At 38.8% G+C, this 19,817-nt stretch overlaps 1 protein-coding gene and 1 long non-coding RNA gene across 2 annotated transcripts in view; both read left to right on the top strand.

The window, feature by feature from the left end:
• The window catches only part of gish (casein kinase I gish), a 41,601-nt gene that overhangs the window by 6,337 nt on the left and 15,447 nt on the right, over positions 1 to 19,817 (top strand). The window contains exon 2 of the mRNA XM_022813353.2: positions 17,081 to 17,121. Within this exon, the coding sequence (XP_022669088.1) occupies positions 17,081 to 17,121 (41 nt within the window). The remainder of the gene's footprint in view (positions 1 to 17,080; positions 17,122 to 19,817) is intronic.
• LOC147754237 (uncharacterized) lies at positions 9 to 12,983 on the top strand. The gene is made up of 3 exons (XR_015317848.1): positions 9 to 3,722; positions 4,211 to 4,282; positions 9,833 to 12,983. It is a non-coding gene; the product is annotated as an uncharacterized LOC147754237 (long non-coding RNA).

The following is a 19,817-nucleotide window of genomic DNA, read 5'->3' as shown; positions in this document are numbered from 1 at the left end:
GTAAGCGAAATACATAATCATCCCTTTGTTATCCTCTCTCCATTTATCTGTCCATTGATATCCATTAATGTATATTTGAACTTCTACTACGTGGGTATACCATTGCCTTCTCTGTGCAGCCGAAACGTCATACAAACATCATAAAAAGGTAAACACAACGCACAATATTTTGTATCAGTCTTATGTCGTGAAAGTTCGTCGGCCGGCCGACTTTGAACCTAGATTTGCTAATTGCGTAGCGGCGTTCTTCAGTTGTGTATGTTGAGCGAGTGGCAGTTGTTTGTCAAACGTGCTGATTTCGGTAGCGTGTCTTCTGTGCAGAACCCTATGAGGACTAAGGGAATACCTACTGAATGGCTGTCTGCCGTTTGTATCAAAATCAGGAGCTATAAGCCTGAAACTGGTCATACTGGCTTATGCGAAGTGTAAGATAGAGTAGCGAAGTCTGTAATTCAGCTGAAAACGGTGGAGCTCCTCTGAGACCATGAACATGTTTGGTAAAGCCGGATACGCGCGCTAGTGTACTGTTCTCGCATTTTTCTGTCACCACATAGTAAAACAGGCTGAAAAACAGGACGGAACAAAGGTGTGACGTAATAGTTAAGGTAGCGACGTGAGAGTAACAATATAGTAATAAAAAGAACAACTGGCAAGCTGTAACATCGTTCGCCTAAAGAGGTCTAAGCGGGGGAAATACTACTGAGTAACCCAAAGGGATAAACTGAATCGCCACACAGTATATCCTCTGCGTATGATATTGCTGTTAGCTAAGTAATAAGAGCAGCTCTTCCCTAATCGCAGGGAACCGCTGTTGCAGCGAACAAGCTGGTATCCTGTGTCTTGTGCTGCCTGTATCTATGTGTTTTGTGTGCGCGCGTGTGCGTGGTATTCTCGAGAATGTATTGACTTCCTTTTCACTAGGTTTCTGTGCCCCGCCGTCATCCGTATCTCTTTTATTGCCGCTATTGCTACTGCATAATGGCTAAAGTGCAGTCCGATGTTCCAGAAACGTTAGACACCAGTGTGTCATCACTGCCGATTCCTAAACTGCCGCTTACTCCTTTTTGATAGATAGGCAGGCGATCAGCTGTCATCATTACGAAATCTAGTGAAAGCTTGAATTAACCACAGAGTCCAGAATCGAGATATTCTAGTTGACAAGATTTTAAGGTTTGTGTTTTCCTAAGCTGACCACTCATATCTGGTGCTGCTGTTAACAGGTTGGAGTTGTTGGTTGTTCCTATCGATATTTCTGTACTTCAAATTATTATAATGGTAATGGAATAGACTTTATTTCGTCGAATCTTTTGTCCTGCTTTTTGTGTAAACTCGACCGGCCAGTAACATCAGCAGTACTGATAATTATCGAATCGATCAAGGTCAGGCTGCTGTGATATGCTACACATCGATACGATGCTTAATAAAAAAGATATTTTCTAAGTAGAAACTGCATTGTGGCATCTACCGTTAGGGAAAGATGTTACAGCATGGGCTGTACCCAGCATCTTTTTATGGCTCTGTCTTAAGTGTTTACAATGTGGATGGCTTCTTACTCATCGAACAACGTGCACTGAATTGCGGTACGGCCCGTCTAAGGCGATGTGCATGTGTGTTTGTGTGTTTGCCTGTCTGGCTGCCGCAGGTGGCTGTGGCAACGCCAATTTTTGGAATACATCGCTGATGTCACTGTTGCTATCTCTGATTGTTTCATACTACTGCTGCTGCCGCTGCCGCTGCGTGCAGTGTGTAGCTCTGCGTGAGTATCCGCACGTCGAGTGGCTCTGAGTCACAGTAGAAAAGACGAGAGGGTGTAGAACGTATGAGAAGCCCGAGAGATATGAGTCACACAGCTTGGCTGCAACGGGAATGAATCGCGTTTAAATGGCGAACCAACATCGACCAATCAATCAATCAATCAGGCTCGCGGTAGACAGGCAGTAACCACAGTGAAATGAGCAGCCATTGGGTTAGCAAGCATGAAAACAAAGTGCGCACAAATGCTATTGACGTCGTTTAGGTTGTCGTTACAGTTGTTGCTTAGGTTAGTGATCGGCTGATGGATGATTGACCATAGGTTGTTCCCGCTGCCCCTCCTGAACCACTTAATTCTATCTAAAGCTGCCACTGATCGACTATTTCCGGGGTTTCTAGAGACCACTAATTTTTATACTTTTAGGTAGCATTTAACCAACTCCTAGCGGCTGATACCATGTAACAGTTCTAGCTACATCTAAGATGTTATATTATTCTTATTAACGAGCTTTTCTGCGGCCCTTTCCACAACCCCGTCATCTTTCCGCTAAATGTTTCCCTTGCTATACAAAACGCTATTATGGCTTACATATATACATACATGTGCAAACAGGCCAAAGACCAAAGAGTTGCTCGGTGTTTCTTAACATAATAGTGTACTTTGTACTAACTTGACTTAAAGCTATTGCTATACAATCGCAATATCGTCTCTAAATTGTGTATTACGTTATTTATTTTTATAAATTTCGCTTATTCGAAGCTATTGATGGACATTCATCAAGGAACGCCGGTACTCCTGTTGGTAATGAATGGCAACCTTGATCATGATTTATTCAAACTCATATACGCTATATATTATATCCGTTGGTGCGTAATTAGTGTAGCTGGGTTTACTGTGTCCCTAAGGCAGACGTCAGAGCCTTTGTGTAGGTTACACATCGTTGGATTGAGCCTTTGTTTAGATTATTCGAATTATAATAAGCGAAGGCCATCGGTCGCATTTAAGATACATCATCTAGAGTTAATCACGAAATCTGTAAGGTTCCGTGATTAACTCTACTAAGTTTTTTTTTTCACTAAGCTTTTACTCAAAATAGAAATAACAAACTACCGTTGGATCTATTGCCGTCATCCGGCATTTATTAAAGGAACAAGTAATTTCCCCTCTAACTTTCGGTAAATCTGGGTTCGAAATTCACAGGAACGATTTGCTGTTTGGCCTAGTTAAATGTTACAAGCTGGCTATATAAGTGTTCCTTTCTCTAGTAGCTAGTAACTTACGACAAGTGATTAGTAGCAAGAGACCTAAAAACTAGTGTCGGTTATTTTTACTTGAAAAGGGCCATCGAATTCTAATATTTGAGCTTTTTTATTTCAAAATGATTTTAATCGAAATGTCTTTTCGTGTTATCCTGCTCCGCGTCTCGTGCATCAGACTTCTCACAATCGTCTAAAATTATGTTATTTTCTACGCGAATATAACTTTTGTTAGTTGTGAAGACAGGCCATGGAGATTTCATTCTCAGGTCTTGCATGAAATGAAAGTACGGTTTATTAAAATGGCAGATATATCCAAACGTTAAGAGATTTAGTAATCTTCGTTTGTTAGAAGACATGCGATGAGAAGTGTGTTCTGTCCGAGGGAAGAAGCCTTGTTTCGCACAACGTTTTTACTCAACAATAGATTAATGCATATACAGATAGCTGATAACAAAATAGCAGCTCGTGAAACCGCATGTCACTCAGGTTTGTCACCCTTAGGTCTGGTCATGCATAATTTTATGTGAACAATGTGAAAAGCCTGAATGGCTGATCCGCATCTATGACTGCGTTGCCGTAACTCATGAGCATGCTGCAACGGTGGTTCAAATCTCAGTGTTGGCAAGCATTATCACCGACTACAAATAATCACGGAAATAAGGACTGAAGGAAGTATAGAGCACTAAGCAAAATCGGATATTGTTATTTAGGTTAGTAGCTGCTTGTATGGTTACCATGCTGTTTCTTAGATCTGTTAACAAAATTCTAAATAAATCCGGTTAGACTCTCCAGTCAAGCTACTAAATAGCACGAATTTATGATGCTATGCCCAGGAATCGGTGACTCCGAGGGCTTTTTAGCATAGAGATAATAACTAAAAATGTTAACTAGAGAAAAAAAAGGAAGGTTTGTTTTGAAATTAAGTCGGATGTCCATGGTAGCTAAGAGGAAGTATGCAAATAACAAATGCAATCTATAACAAAATGTTTGCCTGTTTGTGCAATGCTACTCGTATTATTATTGTTGTCGCCGCCTTTGTCTAGAATACCATTGCAAGATGAAGTGATTTTGACGAGCGCCCTGTGGTTCAAACAAAACGCGCAGAAGCTATGAAAAGCTATTTATATTAATTAACTTTTTTTTAAATAGTATTTTGATTGGTAATGTTTATGGTATGCACCAAATTGTTTTGAAATAGGTACCTCAACGTGAGTACGCCTGTGAGATTATTGATTTTGGACGTTCGACATTTGACGGCAGCTTTTTGAAGGTAGGTACAATTTGGACCATTGGTATTCGCTGAGTCCGGAGTGTCTGCTTTTGAGACGTCCTTAGCGCAATCAATCAAATACAGTATGGTAAATCGTCAGTGGAAAAAAGATTTGTCCTGATAAACGTAATGTTTAGGTTTTTATTTTTCAACTATGTGCATTTTTGGCGTAGGCCCGTACCTGTGTCAGATTAAGCGTATACTTAGTTTCTTACAAGTGACCAACACAGTTGGTCTACGCTTAAAGTACATCATTATAGAGAACCTTCTCTACGTAACGGAATAGTTCGCATACTAACTCTTCTTGTGATGTCTTATTGGCTTTCATGTAAACAGTTTCTCTGGAGTGAATAAGAATTATTTTTCGCTGAATTTTAACATATATCTGACAGAAAGTTGATATTTTATCTGCACATTGACACCGTGAAGTAATAGTTTACGCACTTGTATATACTAATCATATTTAGCTTTTATCGGATCCATTACTTACTAAACAGATCAATTTTTTAGTAGATAAGCTTAAGTCGAAACGTAGAAATCTCATATTATCACGGAATAGCGCGAAGAGGTGCAAGTCAGTTTGCGCATGTTGCATACGACTTGTAAATCGGTACCTCTGCTGAAATAGGGTCTAGTTTTTTTAAGCAGCCTGAACAGAACAATTTAAATAGCTACAAAAATTGCGTGAAAAGAAGTCATAAATCGACGGATGATCGGCACGTTTTACATGCGGCGATATCTAACTGCACACGCTGAACGATGCGCCCTCTGTGTTGACTGTTTGCAATCTGCTTATGCGATAGCGTTTCTTCAATTTTAAATAGAATAAGCAATAAAGGCCAGATTAAATGTCATTATGTGACAAGTGGTCGCAGGTGCAGAGTCCTGAGAGTCCTCGATCATTCAACTGCTGAAAGCACATTTCTTGGATAACATTATGAATATTTGATTCGTTTGAGGGTTGAGTAACTTAAAAATGCCACCAGAGACGTTAAATCAATACAGATAAACGTGACCAAAAGTCGCAGAGAGAATGCGAACAGACAGGTACAAAAATACACACTACAACTGGGAACTAGCAAATTATTTGTCTACTTTTAGTAAGTGGTTAAGTTTCTCGTCTACCTTAAAATACTGATTCAGTAAGGGAGCGATGGAGTTTTTTCTCCAAACCTAGCAAATTATTAGGCGTTCCTAGGTAACCCAATTAAGAAACTTCAATGTCTTTGACTACCTTATTTATTGGCTATAATGTGTAATCTTGATTTTCGCTCCTTTTCAATTACATTCTTGGGACTCACACTAGCTACTACGTTTGTCTATTACGATGCCATTCTGGGCGTCGTCTCCACCACATTCGAAACGATAGAATGTCATAATTAAATATTATATATCCTAGAAGACATTTCACGTACGCGTTAATTTTGCGTTGTTATTCATGAACGCAAAATAAGTCGAACTTTAAAAAATACGTGAGACGCCATTTGATGGGGTCGTTTAAAGTCAGTGGCGATCCAGGGGGTGGGCGAAACAATTCTTATTGTTCGGTTTTGTGCGTACCAGGGTAGTATCGATAGACTGTTCACATTTCGATGTAACATCAAGATGATACCTCGTACGCGTACCTATAAATAAATGTGAACTCTTAATCAAATTGTGGCTTTGGACACCGTCGTGCAAAACGAACGTGAGTAGCTATATTATTCCACAAGCGTTTAAGTGAGTACCGACGTTGGCTTGGAAACGTGTAACGACGTGTCAGGGCGAGAATCCAAAAAGCACGATGATTAAACTTACTCATGAAGTTAATTAATCGTTTATACGAGGTACAATGTTCTAGATAATGACGGCGCGCCACATCTATAAACATTTTGTAAACGATTGTACACTACAATAGGTGTCGACTGAGGATGTTTTCATGAGTTTGCTAATGTAGAGAGTGGATGCTTGCATTGTTTCCGCTCGACCTTATATTGCTGCACACCTAGAGCTCAATAAATTCCATTACGATTAGCTATATCTGTATACGTGCTTTTGATTATGACCTCACACAGGGGTACGTTGAAACGAGAAGTAAGAAGGACCTTCGTCAACTTGTTAATTTACAGGCAATCATAAACATTCATCCATCATAGAATAATAATTCAAGCACTTGTGATTAACTTGATATTCTTTAATACAGTGTCGCCGAAAAAAAAAACTGAAAAGCTGAAGGAAGGCTTACTGTGGTGGTCACAGCATGGTTTCGCTATTGTTAATGTATTGCACCCCTTCTTGTTTGTATATGGGCACTTGTCGATCATGTATTGATTTAATGAGATAGACGAAGTTTGTAGCGTCTGACCTGCCCTTCTTGAAACCCAGTAAGTCCCACAGCCAGGTGCTTAGCCAATGCAAAGGGTAACTAAGATGAATTCAGTGTTTGGCGATTATAAGCGCTAGAAAAATTTATTTTGCCTTTTTACCGCCTGCACAATATCATTTATTCAGATCTCACCCTTGGACCATGATCGGTGCATACACATGGGTTTCTCATTTAATGTACTAACCTTATCATAAGTGTTTCATTATATCTACAGATACGTATATTGAAGGTGCACGGAAATCCTTTTTATATTGATTTTGATTTGTGTGCTCTTTTAAAACAAATGTACCGTGACATTTGAAAGGAAATCGTCCCGGTACGTAAAGTTGAGGTCAAATATCTAAATGATATTGTGCAAAATGTATCATTGGGGAAAGTTTTGTAGAGGTATGGTTCGATGACATATTTACCTTTAGTAGCATGATTGGTCCATATGTTCGGCCAAAACTGTTTGTTAGCCATCTACTGTGAAATGCTGATTTTTCAGTTAATCACAAATTCTTCTATCTGTCGTCACACGGGTACCATGTAAGACAACGGCAATAACGCGTACTTTTTGTTTTTTTTTAATATTTTAGTTTTTTTTTAATGCCAAAAATTGTATTAGAAATTCAGTGCATACTGAGTCCACGGATGGAGTAGCAGTCGGCAAGGATTGACGTCTTGCGGCGTTTGACAGAGGACGCCGGATGTCGAGATTTATAGGGTTAGCAAGAGGGCAAAGAAATACCTGAAAAACCTTTCCCAGAAACAGGGGGGAGTAACTTGATGATGATTGTCTCAGAGTCAATCGTGTTATTCAGATACATTTCCCGCTTGGTTCGATCACAAATGCAGGCAGATGCCGTACATTGGAGGAGAGCAGCAGATGACCGTTTTGTGTCGTGACTTATTACAGTGACAGTCGTCCTTTAGGGAGATATCTCATTGCTGATAACAAAACAACATAACGGTGATAGATTTACTTATATCTCAAGAGGATCTCGATAGACATTTATAAAAACAAAGAGATCTATTGCCATGCATATGCGGTGATACGTATTAGAATCCACACAGTTGATATTACGATAGATTGGTACGTCGCTTTTACTCATACCATGGAATGCAGGGTCAAATGATGCGACCATCAAACCGTCTCCAATAACAATTCAGCTATGGCAAATTGTTGAAAGGATTTATTTTTAATATGTTCGTAGAAAATGTTTTCATTTTTTTTTTATATCTTGCTATTATCTTACTGTTTTACCTACATCAGTAAGTGCGTACAGTAAAGTGCTTGTTTTGAACGGAAGTATGGTATGGATGAATAGATGCAGTACCTTTGTTATATATAGACTATACGTAAGATTCCATTACTAGCGCCGTAGATCGTCGGTATCTCTGGGCAAACTGCACGTGTGGCTCGCCAAACGTCTTTAACTAAGCACGTGGTGGCCGCTGGCTGAAACTTGTTCATAAGTTCAACGATTTTATACCATTATACATATATGTATACATAAAGCGGATCAAAAGTCAACCTGACTTGTTTGTATTATGTATTGACCCGACTCGGAATAATTCTCGGACTGCTTAGCTAGCTACAGTCCAGCAATTGGGAGTATGGTTACCTCTTAAATAATACACGAAAGCAATGACAATGAGATGACCAGGGTATAGTCCAGAGTTGTATCACCGTGCCGCATATAATTTATTCATGTATATTAAGTTGTTTGGAATAATATCATTAGCCTAGTTTTTTCAATTTTTAAATTATGCGAAATTAACAGACGAAATTCAGTAAATATTTGCGTCAGATTTATGTAAAACTGTAAGTTGATTGAGCGTCATAAGAGATTCGTAAGTTAAGAGGCAAACATATCATTACTATGTCTTGAAGTATAACCTTAGAACATAGTAGACTTGCTTAACTTTTTTGCTGGTTGGGGGCAGGGGAGGGGCTGAAAGGGACAAACGACCTTGATTATTTTGTGCCGTGGACAGCATTTTATTGTTTGCACGACAGTAACTTATTAGCATTATTGTACAGTGATTAGAAAAGCATGTGGATGCGTTGAACAGGATTAGGTTAGAAAATACTATTATTATTATTATTATTGGTATAAGCATAGCCGACTAGCAAGACTCTAAATAGGCCTAGTCGGAGACAGCTTTCAAATTGTTCCTAGAAGCTAAACGAAACGTGTATGACGGGGGACCGAGAGACCTTCAGGGGCAGTCGAATTGACGAAAAGGCTGCAATTGCTATGTTGGCTGTAGGGTATCCAATACGAAATTGATGGCGGTTATTATATTAATAACCATACCTGTTCAAAAGGAAGACGTCGCTAGGATAAGTCAAACGATGTCGGGTCTTCTGTTGGTGACAGCGGCACGATTTAGGACCGGTCGACTCTCGGATCCCCAAAGTACGGTCCCCGTTTAAAGAACAAGCTACAACAAATAAGCGTCTCTCAACGTATATATGTCCGTGCGGATATTGTATTAAATGGTTCTGAAACAATGAGTTAGTCAGGACGAACTATCTTATGTGTCGTATCTGCCAAATGCTCTAGCCTATATTGCTTTGTTGGTCACCTCACGACCGTTCGATCCCTTATGGATAATTAAATTTTCTTGTAATTTAAAAAAAAAAACAGACTTTTCGCTCAATACGAGCAGTGTAACTGAGATATCCTAAGTTGTCTGTGTGTAGCAATACTATCATCTTAGGCCACGGTTTTTTTTTTTGCTTTTCAAATAAACCAGTATCGTTATCTGATGGTGGTTTCATCTGAAACGTAAAAATTAGTATATGTAACTATTTATCTCATAGTTCTCTCCGTGTTTAAATATATAGAAATTATTTATGGTTCGAAGTAAGCACCGCCTTAAAGGACGCCAAGATAATTACCAAATTGACAAACTTCGCTAATTACTATGTGAATAACGGGTGTAGCGCAATGTGAGAATAGCCGTACCGATGGGGTAGTCAAAGCGTTCGACTGGATCGGTTATTTGAAGTTCGCTAATTAAAGTTTTAATTTTTTCGGTCTTATCTTTCATTTGAGGCTATACATTATCTTAGGTAGCTACTGTTATGGTTATAAGACTTGAAGACTTCAATTCCAACACGTCAACCGAACTGGAAGGCCGAATTGACTGAGATGGCGCAATCTATTTCCTGATTTTGTTTCGCTTTCTTTCAGACCTTAAATAGGCAATATGGTATGCTCCAAACCGGCTCCACCCATTTGCCTATTACTCAACTGCCAAAACGTTTGGTATTCATCATTCAACTCATCGAAGTGTGATAATCTGTCTATTAGCTAGTTGTATGAGTTTTTGTCTTCAGTCGAGTATATGTTTAGGTACGAGTCCGATTCATTAAGAATTACTACATATGGAACCAATATGCTAATATCGAGTAACGTCAATATACAACGACGTTCAAACGTTGTTTCGATAATCTGCCCACCACATAGGCCTGTATTTGAATTTATGAGGTTTGCCAACGATTTCCTGCCGGGCTTCGCTGTGCCCGACTTCACCAGACAGCTAGCATTGCAAATTACATTTTTTCGCCGTTTTACAACAGACGTGCGCATACGCGTAACGAGGTGGGGGTTAAATGGCAAGCTTATCAATCTCTGTTGTTTAGAAAAGTATCGTATTTGAATAAAACTTAATTGTATTATTATTATCACTATTGAACAGCGGCCCTTTTGCAGATTGATGTTGTCGCCATGTGACATATAAGTACTAATTGGCAGTTGACGCGATCTCTTTAGAAGAGGTGGTTTAAGTGCTGTTGGTTTCAGTTAAAAAATCATATTTCGTATACCAGTTCGAAATTATAATGTGCTATTGCTTCGTGTTTCTAACACAAGAATAGATTCTACTCGCGTTTTCGTTGTAAAAGCAATGAATGATAACACAACAAAAACTCATAATTCCACCACTAGTGCATGCGCTGTAACGCTGATGTACTTGGCGTTGCTATCTTATTTGTGTAATCGGAACAAGTGTCGTTGCAATAGGCGAAAAGTGCCATATGAACCTATGTCAAAAGCCTGCAACTTACTAATTCTGTACGCGGCAAGATTTCGAATTTGTCGAGAGGCTAGTTTGTGGTATAATAAGACCAGTTTAAATCAATTCATTGGCAGCATTTGACAACGTACTACCGTTGCTCACAATGGCTATCAGCTTATTCGTTGCTTAATAAAAAAAAACTTCGGGCACAAAAGTCAGCAACTCTAGGATTATTTAAAAATACTGATAAGCACTGACGTTGGGGTAAACCTACGTCACAGTATGGTGGTATTGGTGTTTTAAATATTTGCAGATATTTACCGCGTTTTGTGAGGAAGTATCAGTGTTGTCAGCAATGGGCAATTGGGCTTTTAAAACGAACACTCATGAATATTGTGCACTGATTATCTGAGTGGAGACAGTACAGTTCCATACAGCTCCCTCGTTGTGCTCATTTCTGTTTTATATTGAAAAGATGCCAGATCTTTTATTTAAGAATATAAACGTAATATAATTAAACTCTAAATACGGTTTCATCCGTACTTAGCGCTTTTTTGATGCGTTATTTTAGAAGCTGGCTGTAAGTAGAACACTGTAGATAATTTAACATAAATAAGCCTACTTCCTTAATTGAGGCTGTTTGCTGAATTAGGTGAATTACTAATATAGTTAACCTGATTACTCTATCTCGCTTTATACAATTTGTGGGTACTTTTGAGTATTGAGTCGTTCGTTACCGGCCGATAGAGAAAAGTTCGATCGCCACAGCTGATATTTACATACTCTTGGTACCTGCATATTCTAAGGCAATCATTTGGGGCGAAAAACGGATTTGAACAGTGCTAGCTTTGATAATCGATGTTATAACCTCTGAAATCAGACCGTAGTTGTTAACTTTTCACATATGTTTTTATCGTAAAAGAAACTTGCTATGTAGCTGAAATACTATAAAAATATGACAGATATTGTTAGCACGAAATTTTGGCATCCGCTTAAACCCAACACTCTGGGTATGACAGTAAATTAAAGCAACAATCCTTAGTTCACAGCATTAGTGTGATAAGCTAGGAATTATCCCAGCCATATAGACTCGTCAGCTTAAATAGATTCGATTTGAATTTATAAGTTAACATCTTGGTTGTAACGGCAGTGGTATTTTTCGAGGGCTGTTCTTGATTTTGTTTTTTTTTTTTTATTTGGTTATTCAAGTTATCGCGCGAGAAGCCGCTGTTGTTAGTAGGATAGGATATACCACCTAAATTGGGCCAAGCCTTGCTTGTTTACCAAAACTAGCAGACGACCTACGCTACTGCTGGTACTGAACGAAACAACAAAGCAACAAAACTCGACATGGCGAATAACAGGGCGTCGTTTCTAGAACTTAAGCGAGGATCAGTTATTGTCGAAATTCGACGCGCTAAATTAATTTTCGCCGTATCTACAAACTTGCTGGCTCATCCCAAGTCGACAGTGTATACGGATTGTAAATGAAGCAAAAAGCAGTAGAGCGCAATAGCAAATTCTGAATACCTAGAATAGAAAACGAATACTGCAAACTTAAGTTAATAGTTGTTATTTTAAAAGGCGATTTCTGTTTCGATCAAGGCGCTAGTGAAAGAACTCGCTATGAGTGAGCATCGGAAGAATTTAGGTACACATCATATGTCATACAGATCAGACATATGCTTCCCGAACGCAATGAAACAAGAGAATTTGGCGGGTGTTGCTTGCAAGTCACCACTTTCAGGAATGAAGCAGTAACTTTTGCTCCGACGGACATTTTACCTTCTATGCAGAAATCAACTACAGAAATAGCTATTGACTTTGTTACAATCTAGAAAATGTGCCTGTCATAAGTAGTAGCACATTTTCGTCCAAAGTTCTCATTCTGAGCGTATTGTCCAGCCGTATATGTCGTGTCACCATACTTTTTCTAGAAGGGCGACGGCTTCACTAAAAAAAATTATCTGCAAGTTTTGCAACTCTTCAGAGGATAATCACACGTCCGATAGAATACAACAAGTTTATACAACCGATAACAAGTCAACTCCTCGAAACTACAAGTAGGTTATAAAATAAGCGGATAAACTGTTGAACAGCCCATATTTGAATTCGTTGAATTACTATGTATGGAGCGAAAGTTCAACATCTCATGGCAACGTCAACCCGTTTACACGTGTTATCTAAAAAGCGTCCGTGTAATTGTATCGGGAACATTTGAAACGATTTTTCGAGCGGTTCAGGATTCGAATTAAAACTGTGGTCGGTTATATCGAAAAAATATGACTGTCAGATATGATACTTATAATAAATGTGAAAAATTGCGTTGAAATGTATTCATTTAGAGACAATGTTTGAAGGAAAATATAAAAAAAAGCGCTAATTTACGTGCCATATATGTAGAGAGTATAGGAAACTTAAACGCCTTATGCCTTTGAGGCTTGCGTATAATTTTAGGTATAGGCGAGATCGCCAGTGTGATTTCTGCATTTTGGGATTCCAGTGGTCGAATTTACGGTCACTAGGATCACTTGAAGCTTGACGAAACCGCAATAATAATCATCGAGCAGCTACCCACTGCCAACTCTATGGTTTAGCTTGATACAGTTTCAATGATTCTTTTATATCGTATGCGTACGAGGCAAGTGTGTGCGTTTTCAGTTTAGCATTTGATATAATACAACAGTTGAATGACTTGGGCCAGCGAACGTGACAGGAACATCTTTTATAGGGTTTATATTCCTGACGTTTATTGTCTGTATGCTTCTAGGGCCTGGTTCAACGCACATTCTTACCAGCTTCCCTTGTAAAGCTTGTATATGCAAATATGTATGTGAATAGATGAACCCAGGTTGAAACATAAATAGGCCGATAGAGAAAGACCGGAATTCTAATAAATGCCCCTTTTATGATTTGGTTATAGGGCGCACATTAAAGGTAAGTAACGCATTTTGAGCTTGCGCTATATATATATATATATATATATATATAGACTAAGGTTGGAATCATGTTAAAGCTTAATCACAACGTTCCTAACGGTGTTTACCATTCTATCCAATTGATCCAACTGGCTCAAGACCTTTGTTGGTACTTTCATTACGTAAGATGTGTTTGCTCAGTCGTTTTACTTGTGCTAATAATGCTTGAGGAGGTGCTTTTGTGCGCATTCAGAAATGGCTGATCTCAAATGTGTTTAGAGATACTTGCCCTCTTGCGTTGAATATGTAAAAGATGGGCCACTAATCATGCTACGAATATGTGGATCTTAAGGAGTCCCGGCTCGATACGCGGGTCAAAACGTACTATTAGTAACTTGTATGGCAAAAACAGTGTAATTACGTTTAATCGGAAAAGGATGCGCCTGTCATAGGGATTGTTTTATGTCATCTAAGCAATCGGTGATAGCTAGCAAGTAGAGAGTGGTTAAAACTGGCAATCTTCTTTTGTCCTCTATTGGACCCTTTTTTCTTTATATTTATTCTTCTGAGAATTAATAGGTACATAACGCTACGCTTTTGTTGCCTTAGGTTGACGGTTTGAATATGAAGCTTTTGATAGTACGATTGTTAGATATCTAGCTCGCATGAGCAAATGGCTATTTACAAGCATGAGGTGAAGATTTGTTGATTCGTGACTGCGTTCAGAGCGCAATATGGCTCCAGCCATTCAACTGGAGCTGCAAGTCATAAGGAATATATTGTTGATAGTTACTGCTTGACAGTGTTGCAAGATATTCTGTCTTTTTGCTTTTGATAGTCTTTATTGTTGTTGTATATCGATGTCGTCCTTTGGCGTAGAATTTAAATGGCCAAGTTAACAACAGACTTATTTAACCAAGAAAACGAATCCATTCGCACACTTAATACAGTTCGTTGACGGTTCAAAAACGAAATCATAGCATTGTTACTGTGTGTATTTGACTTTTCAGCATCCATCTCATCCGTTTAGTCATTATGAAAAAGCATTGTCTCGTAAATTTGCCACTATTCAATTCAACTTTTCAGTTATACGTTGACAAAAAGAGTACAAAAGCATCACCAGAGAGCAACGAATAGATATTAATTTTGCCCTTAAAAAAGCTATTGATTTATATCCTAATATCCCTTGCTTGCGCGGTTTGCGTCTTGTCACCCGTATGGGTTCCATAAAGACATGGCCTAGGTGGATTAGCGATTCCTCCTTATTCGCGCGACTAATGGCTGCAAGTCGCGTACGTATCGTAAGCCGAGTTCTTGTTTTCCTGTGCTTTTCCACCCGATGCGAGCCTGTCTAGTCGATAGGGCAGCTATAAACTTCTTTCTCATGGGCACTCAACATGAGATTCCGAATACGGTTACGCTCCTAGCTTGTAACCGTTGCAGCCGTCCCGTCGTTGCCACCGCTGTTGGTGCTCGCTCTCCCGTCACCTGTGGGAGCAAGCCGACGAAACGACGTGACAAACTGCGACAGGCTGTAACTACACGCATTAGGGTGACGACGGGTGGTATTGGTCGGTCATCATTACGATGATAGTGGCGTTATTGATGATGATGGTAATAATAATAATTGTAAGATAATTTTTGGAATAACATGACCTTGCCCATAGCCTCGCACGAAGCGTTCGGGATCGCTCACGTGAGATGAGTTGCTTGGCCGGCCTGCTGCTTCGCAGACTATTATAATGATTATTGCTTTAGGTTAGCCGTAAACAGGCAGCACTGCGCAGATGTCACAAGAAACTAGGAGGCAAAAAAATACGCATATCGTACAATTCGTATGTGTAAACGATCGATGATGCAAAACGAGATGATAAAACGAAAACTTAACCTGATACCATGAGCCATATCTTATATGTGTCTATAATAGTGGTTATATATTTATATATATAAATTGATTGTGTAGTATTTGTAGGGCTAAAATAATAACACACCGAGAACAGCGACTCCATCCTTCTTGAATCTATGTAATGTTATTAATAACAAAGGTAATAATAATGTGTTGTTTGAAGTTTTTGCGAAACCAATCTAGTACCTTTTTGGTTTAGTTTTTTTTCAAGGTGCAATCGAATTTGTCGAAATAAGACCTTGCAATAAGTTTTTAAAAATACGCGCAATATATATGCGAACAAGGACTACATAAAGAACAAAATCGTACGTGTTACAAATAAGTACTATTGTGTGGCATTGTAGAAATTCGAAGGTCGAGTTCAGCTGTGTGTGACGTCCAATTGTACGCGATGGTCCAGATGCATTGAAATTGCACCTCACACCACAGATCCCAATAAGAAAAACGTTTATCAATGTTGGCGCCATGCAAACGGGGATCTGTTGATATGTTTTCGCTAGTGCAGCGGGAACAGTAATGTTGTCAGGCACCCAGCAAAATCGCGCGGGAAATATTTGTAGTAACTGTAAAAAGTTGAACCGGAATTATGTGCACCTTCTGATTGCAGCAATCTAACTCTATTAACGGAGAAGGCAAATCGTTTATTTACGATGTTCTCTACTGCGCGAGAGGTACATAGGGTAGAATCGGGAATTTATCTGCAACACTAAGCCTTTCGTAGACAATCCTTTATTTCGATAGAGAACAGCTTATTAGCCATCGTGTGCGTGTACAAGCGCAATAGCATATCACAAAATGAACACAGAGCGAGCAAACGTTAAAGAAAATGATATCCACCTTCTTTGCCACTTCATAAGGGGTTCAGATTAGTAGTAACGTAATTCAATGACAATTTCAGAATGTCTTATTCATGTTGTCGCCGACGTTCGGTGACTTCTTCACAGCTAATCGAACTGGTTATAGCAGCTGATCGCATAGGATTACATTTTGCCAGCATATAAGGATGGCCCTTTTCACCAATCTTATGTTAGTCCCTAAGGTACTGCATATTGGGGTGACAGGTTGCATGTCTAGCAGAGAAGTTTACTTGTCCAACTCATTGCAGATATTAACAGATATTCAGAAGCCAATGATGTAACAACAGGATCTTAGTGGAAGATCACTAGAAGTTTCAGTGTCAGGAAGTTTATGCATTTCATAAACCATACGCGTTTATGGATAAAATCTTTTTTTTTTTTCAGATGTATAACTACAACTATTTGAGACTAACACACATTTATTTTTAACGAAACGTTCCGCGATTGGAAGCTAAGTACGCACAGAAGTTGTAAAAGGCTGTTTTAAGTTAAGCAACCTATGTGAATATGGAATGCCCCTAGAATAATAGGTAGAATCTAACGAAAAATGTTGCTAGCTTAATTATTCGGCTAAAAGTGTGCAATAAAGTTCCAGAAAATTCAGTTCCATTGTCTTTGCAAAAAAATGTCTTATTGAAACGCTAATTAATGACAGAGGAAGTGGTTCCTGGAGAAAACCTCTAAAGAACTGTGTGAAATTTTGCTACAGCACTAATGTTACTTTATTTGTATTCATTGCAGGCAAAAATCTGTTCAATAATGAGCACGTAGCAATCAAATTGGTGAGTACAAGTAATAGCAACAAGAACAACAAAACTAAGTCTCAAGATGGTTCTTGAGACACATCCATAAAACTGTAATTAGTTACGGTAATATCAACACTTTAAGATACTTGTTTAGATAATAGTTTAATCCACAAAGCAGACACTTGATATCATTGTCTAAATACTATATTCTATTCTTAAAACAAAAGTCTGAAGGCCTAAGTTCATGCATTGTGTACCTACTACTACTACTATGAAAAAACAATTAAATAAATATTTGAGCGGATACTGAGCAAATTAACTTGTATGTCCTCCTATTGACTCTGTATATGTATCTTCTATACAAAAAGCGTAATCGTATTCTTTTTCCACATGATTAAATAGCGTTCGCAAAGTAATGTTATACCAAACAAATTATATCCCTACAATCAGCATCCGTGGCTTATCGCCATTTTAAAAACACGTTTGAACTCAATTTTGTAACTTAGAGGTCCTGCCATTGAAAGCACTGGATTAGTGTTGTTATATAGGCTGCACAATTGGCGATGTGAGATGTTTTCATAGCTCATCAAGTGCATATACTCGCTTATATATAAAAATGCTTACGTGTTTATGATAAAGATGACTTACATCTTCTTGCTTAAACTGATGAAAAACGTTTCTTTATGCTGCCGTCTCATTTTGGTTAACGCAAGACGGAGAGTGTTTGCTACAAATTCGCGGTTGGCGCTCTCATCGTTACGATGCAATGACCCGTATGATCGCCCTCATGTATACATATGTTGCGCGCACTAAGGTCAACTCGGCATACCCACTGCTAAGTAATGACCAACATTAGACGGCATCACACTTTTGCGTCTGTACGTATATCACACGAGCAAAAAAACGACGAATAGCTTACCAGGTGTTGAGCGCGACGGGATAAGAATGCAAAACTCTTCATGGAGAAGGGAAACGCGCAGGGGGTTTCTTGGCTGGCTGATCTATTTGGACATCTGCTTCTCTCGCGCGCACATACTGACTTGACGACGACCGCAACTCTTAAATATAGACAGCAAACTGGATTCGCTCACTGCCTTGGCGTATAATGAGCGGCGGCAATACCGAGGAAAGAGTAGGGGGCCATGGAACGCGGAAAGTATTTTATGATACACTCATATGCTTTTCTTTCTTCTGTTCCGATTGTTACTATTTTGACGAGTGAACGCATCATTCCATTTAGTTCTCAAAACACTCAACAACTTCAGCTGATCCACGAAATGCCCTTTTACGGCCCATGCAGTTTAATGCAGAAGCCAAATTGGACTCCAATCAGTTTCTTTCCTCTATACCTGATCGTACTGTCGTGTGTATTTATAAATTGGCTATATAAGTAGTGGTGCTGGTTATATCCGAGCTCAAAGGTGAGAAATAGCCAATAGATTATATGCAAAGCTAGAACGGATGTGGCTCTGGCGCACCGGTAGCCTTATCTGACTTGAGGCAAGTCGATGTATCTAGCATACCAGTAATTTACTGCTGTATTGATGTCGCCATTTAGATGAAAACTATGTATGATTTTTCTACATAAGTTAAATGCAACCATAATATGTTCGCAACGTACATGGTTCAATGGTTTTCGTGAACTTCTCTTTGAATACATCTAAAAGTCCTTGAAAGCTGCCTTTTTCTATCTATTTGATTGTGAAGATAGATACAACCTGAAGACTAGCAGAGTGGAGAGCAAAATTTGTTTCTCTATAAGAAGAGGTGGTAAAGTCTCTTATGGTTTGCAAATGGAAATCTGGAAAAGCACTGGACGTAGATTGCTCTAGATGTCACTTTTATCAAGTTGCCTCCAAGGTGAAAATAAGTTTTGAAAGAACACCAAGCAACTGAAGCAGTGTTAAATAGAATTTAGGTTGTACCCGACCGAGGATAGCGATTGAACGGGAACTCGTTGTTCTACTGAATACGTTAGCCGTTTCCGCTGACAACGCATGATTGGCTCTTGTATGGTATGAAATACAAAATAGAAAAAAGAAAAAGATGCATCACAGAATAGATAGTACTCAATAAAAAATGAAAATTTTAACCATTTACTTTGTAGTGAAAGCTATTTTTTGCTGCATCGTAGTATATCCTTAGGATTCAAGCTTCTTAGCAAAGCCCTCGCAAGATTCAGGGTGGAAACGATGATCAAAAGTTCGTGAATATATGTTTATATTGCATTTAGTCAATTATCGAAGTTAAAGAGCAGTTGTTGCAACTTCTGGCTGATGTTACATTAATAGATGTTGCTGACGATATATGTTCATATATCGCTAATAATGGTTTCAAGTTCCTCTCAAAAGAATTTCTAATTAATATATTTTAGTAGCATTCAAGGCTGCCAACTTTAACATAGAAGTTAACATAGAATTTAAGTCAGTGTATTTACTTGAGGTGCATGGCCGAAAATTCGCGTTCTTACTTTAGTGACAGTCTAGGAACGGTCTAGACAAAGGATAAGGCAAAATAGGTAATATTAATTTCGAGTGTAGTATAGATTTTTTGAGATACCCTTACTAGAGGAGCATGTATAAATTTAGCTAAACAGAAAAGAAATATGCCTATGAGCACGTATAATTTCATGATTTTGAAGAACTATTCTTTTAATGCGCTGATGGAAAAAAAGCTGGGGTTTCAATAAAGAAATAAGCGACCTCTTCCGTCGACCTGACGTGGACGTGCCC

This window comes from Varroa destructor, unplaced genomic scaffold (assembly GCF_002443255.2).
Source record: "Varroa destructor unplaced genomic scaffold, Vdes_3.0 BEIS01000007.1, whole genome shotgun sequence".
Taxonomy (NCBI): Eukaryota; Metazoa; Arthropoda; class Arachnida; order Mesostigmata; family Varroidae; genus Varroa; species Varroa destructor.
Note: the sequence above shows the minus strand (reverse complement) of the source record. Positions and strands in the feature narration are given on the sequence as shown.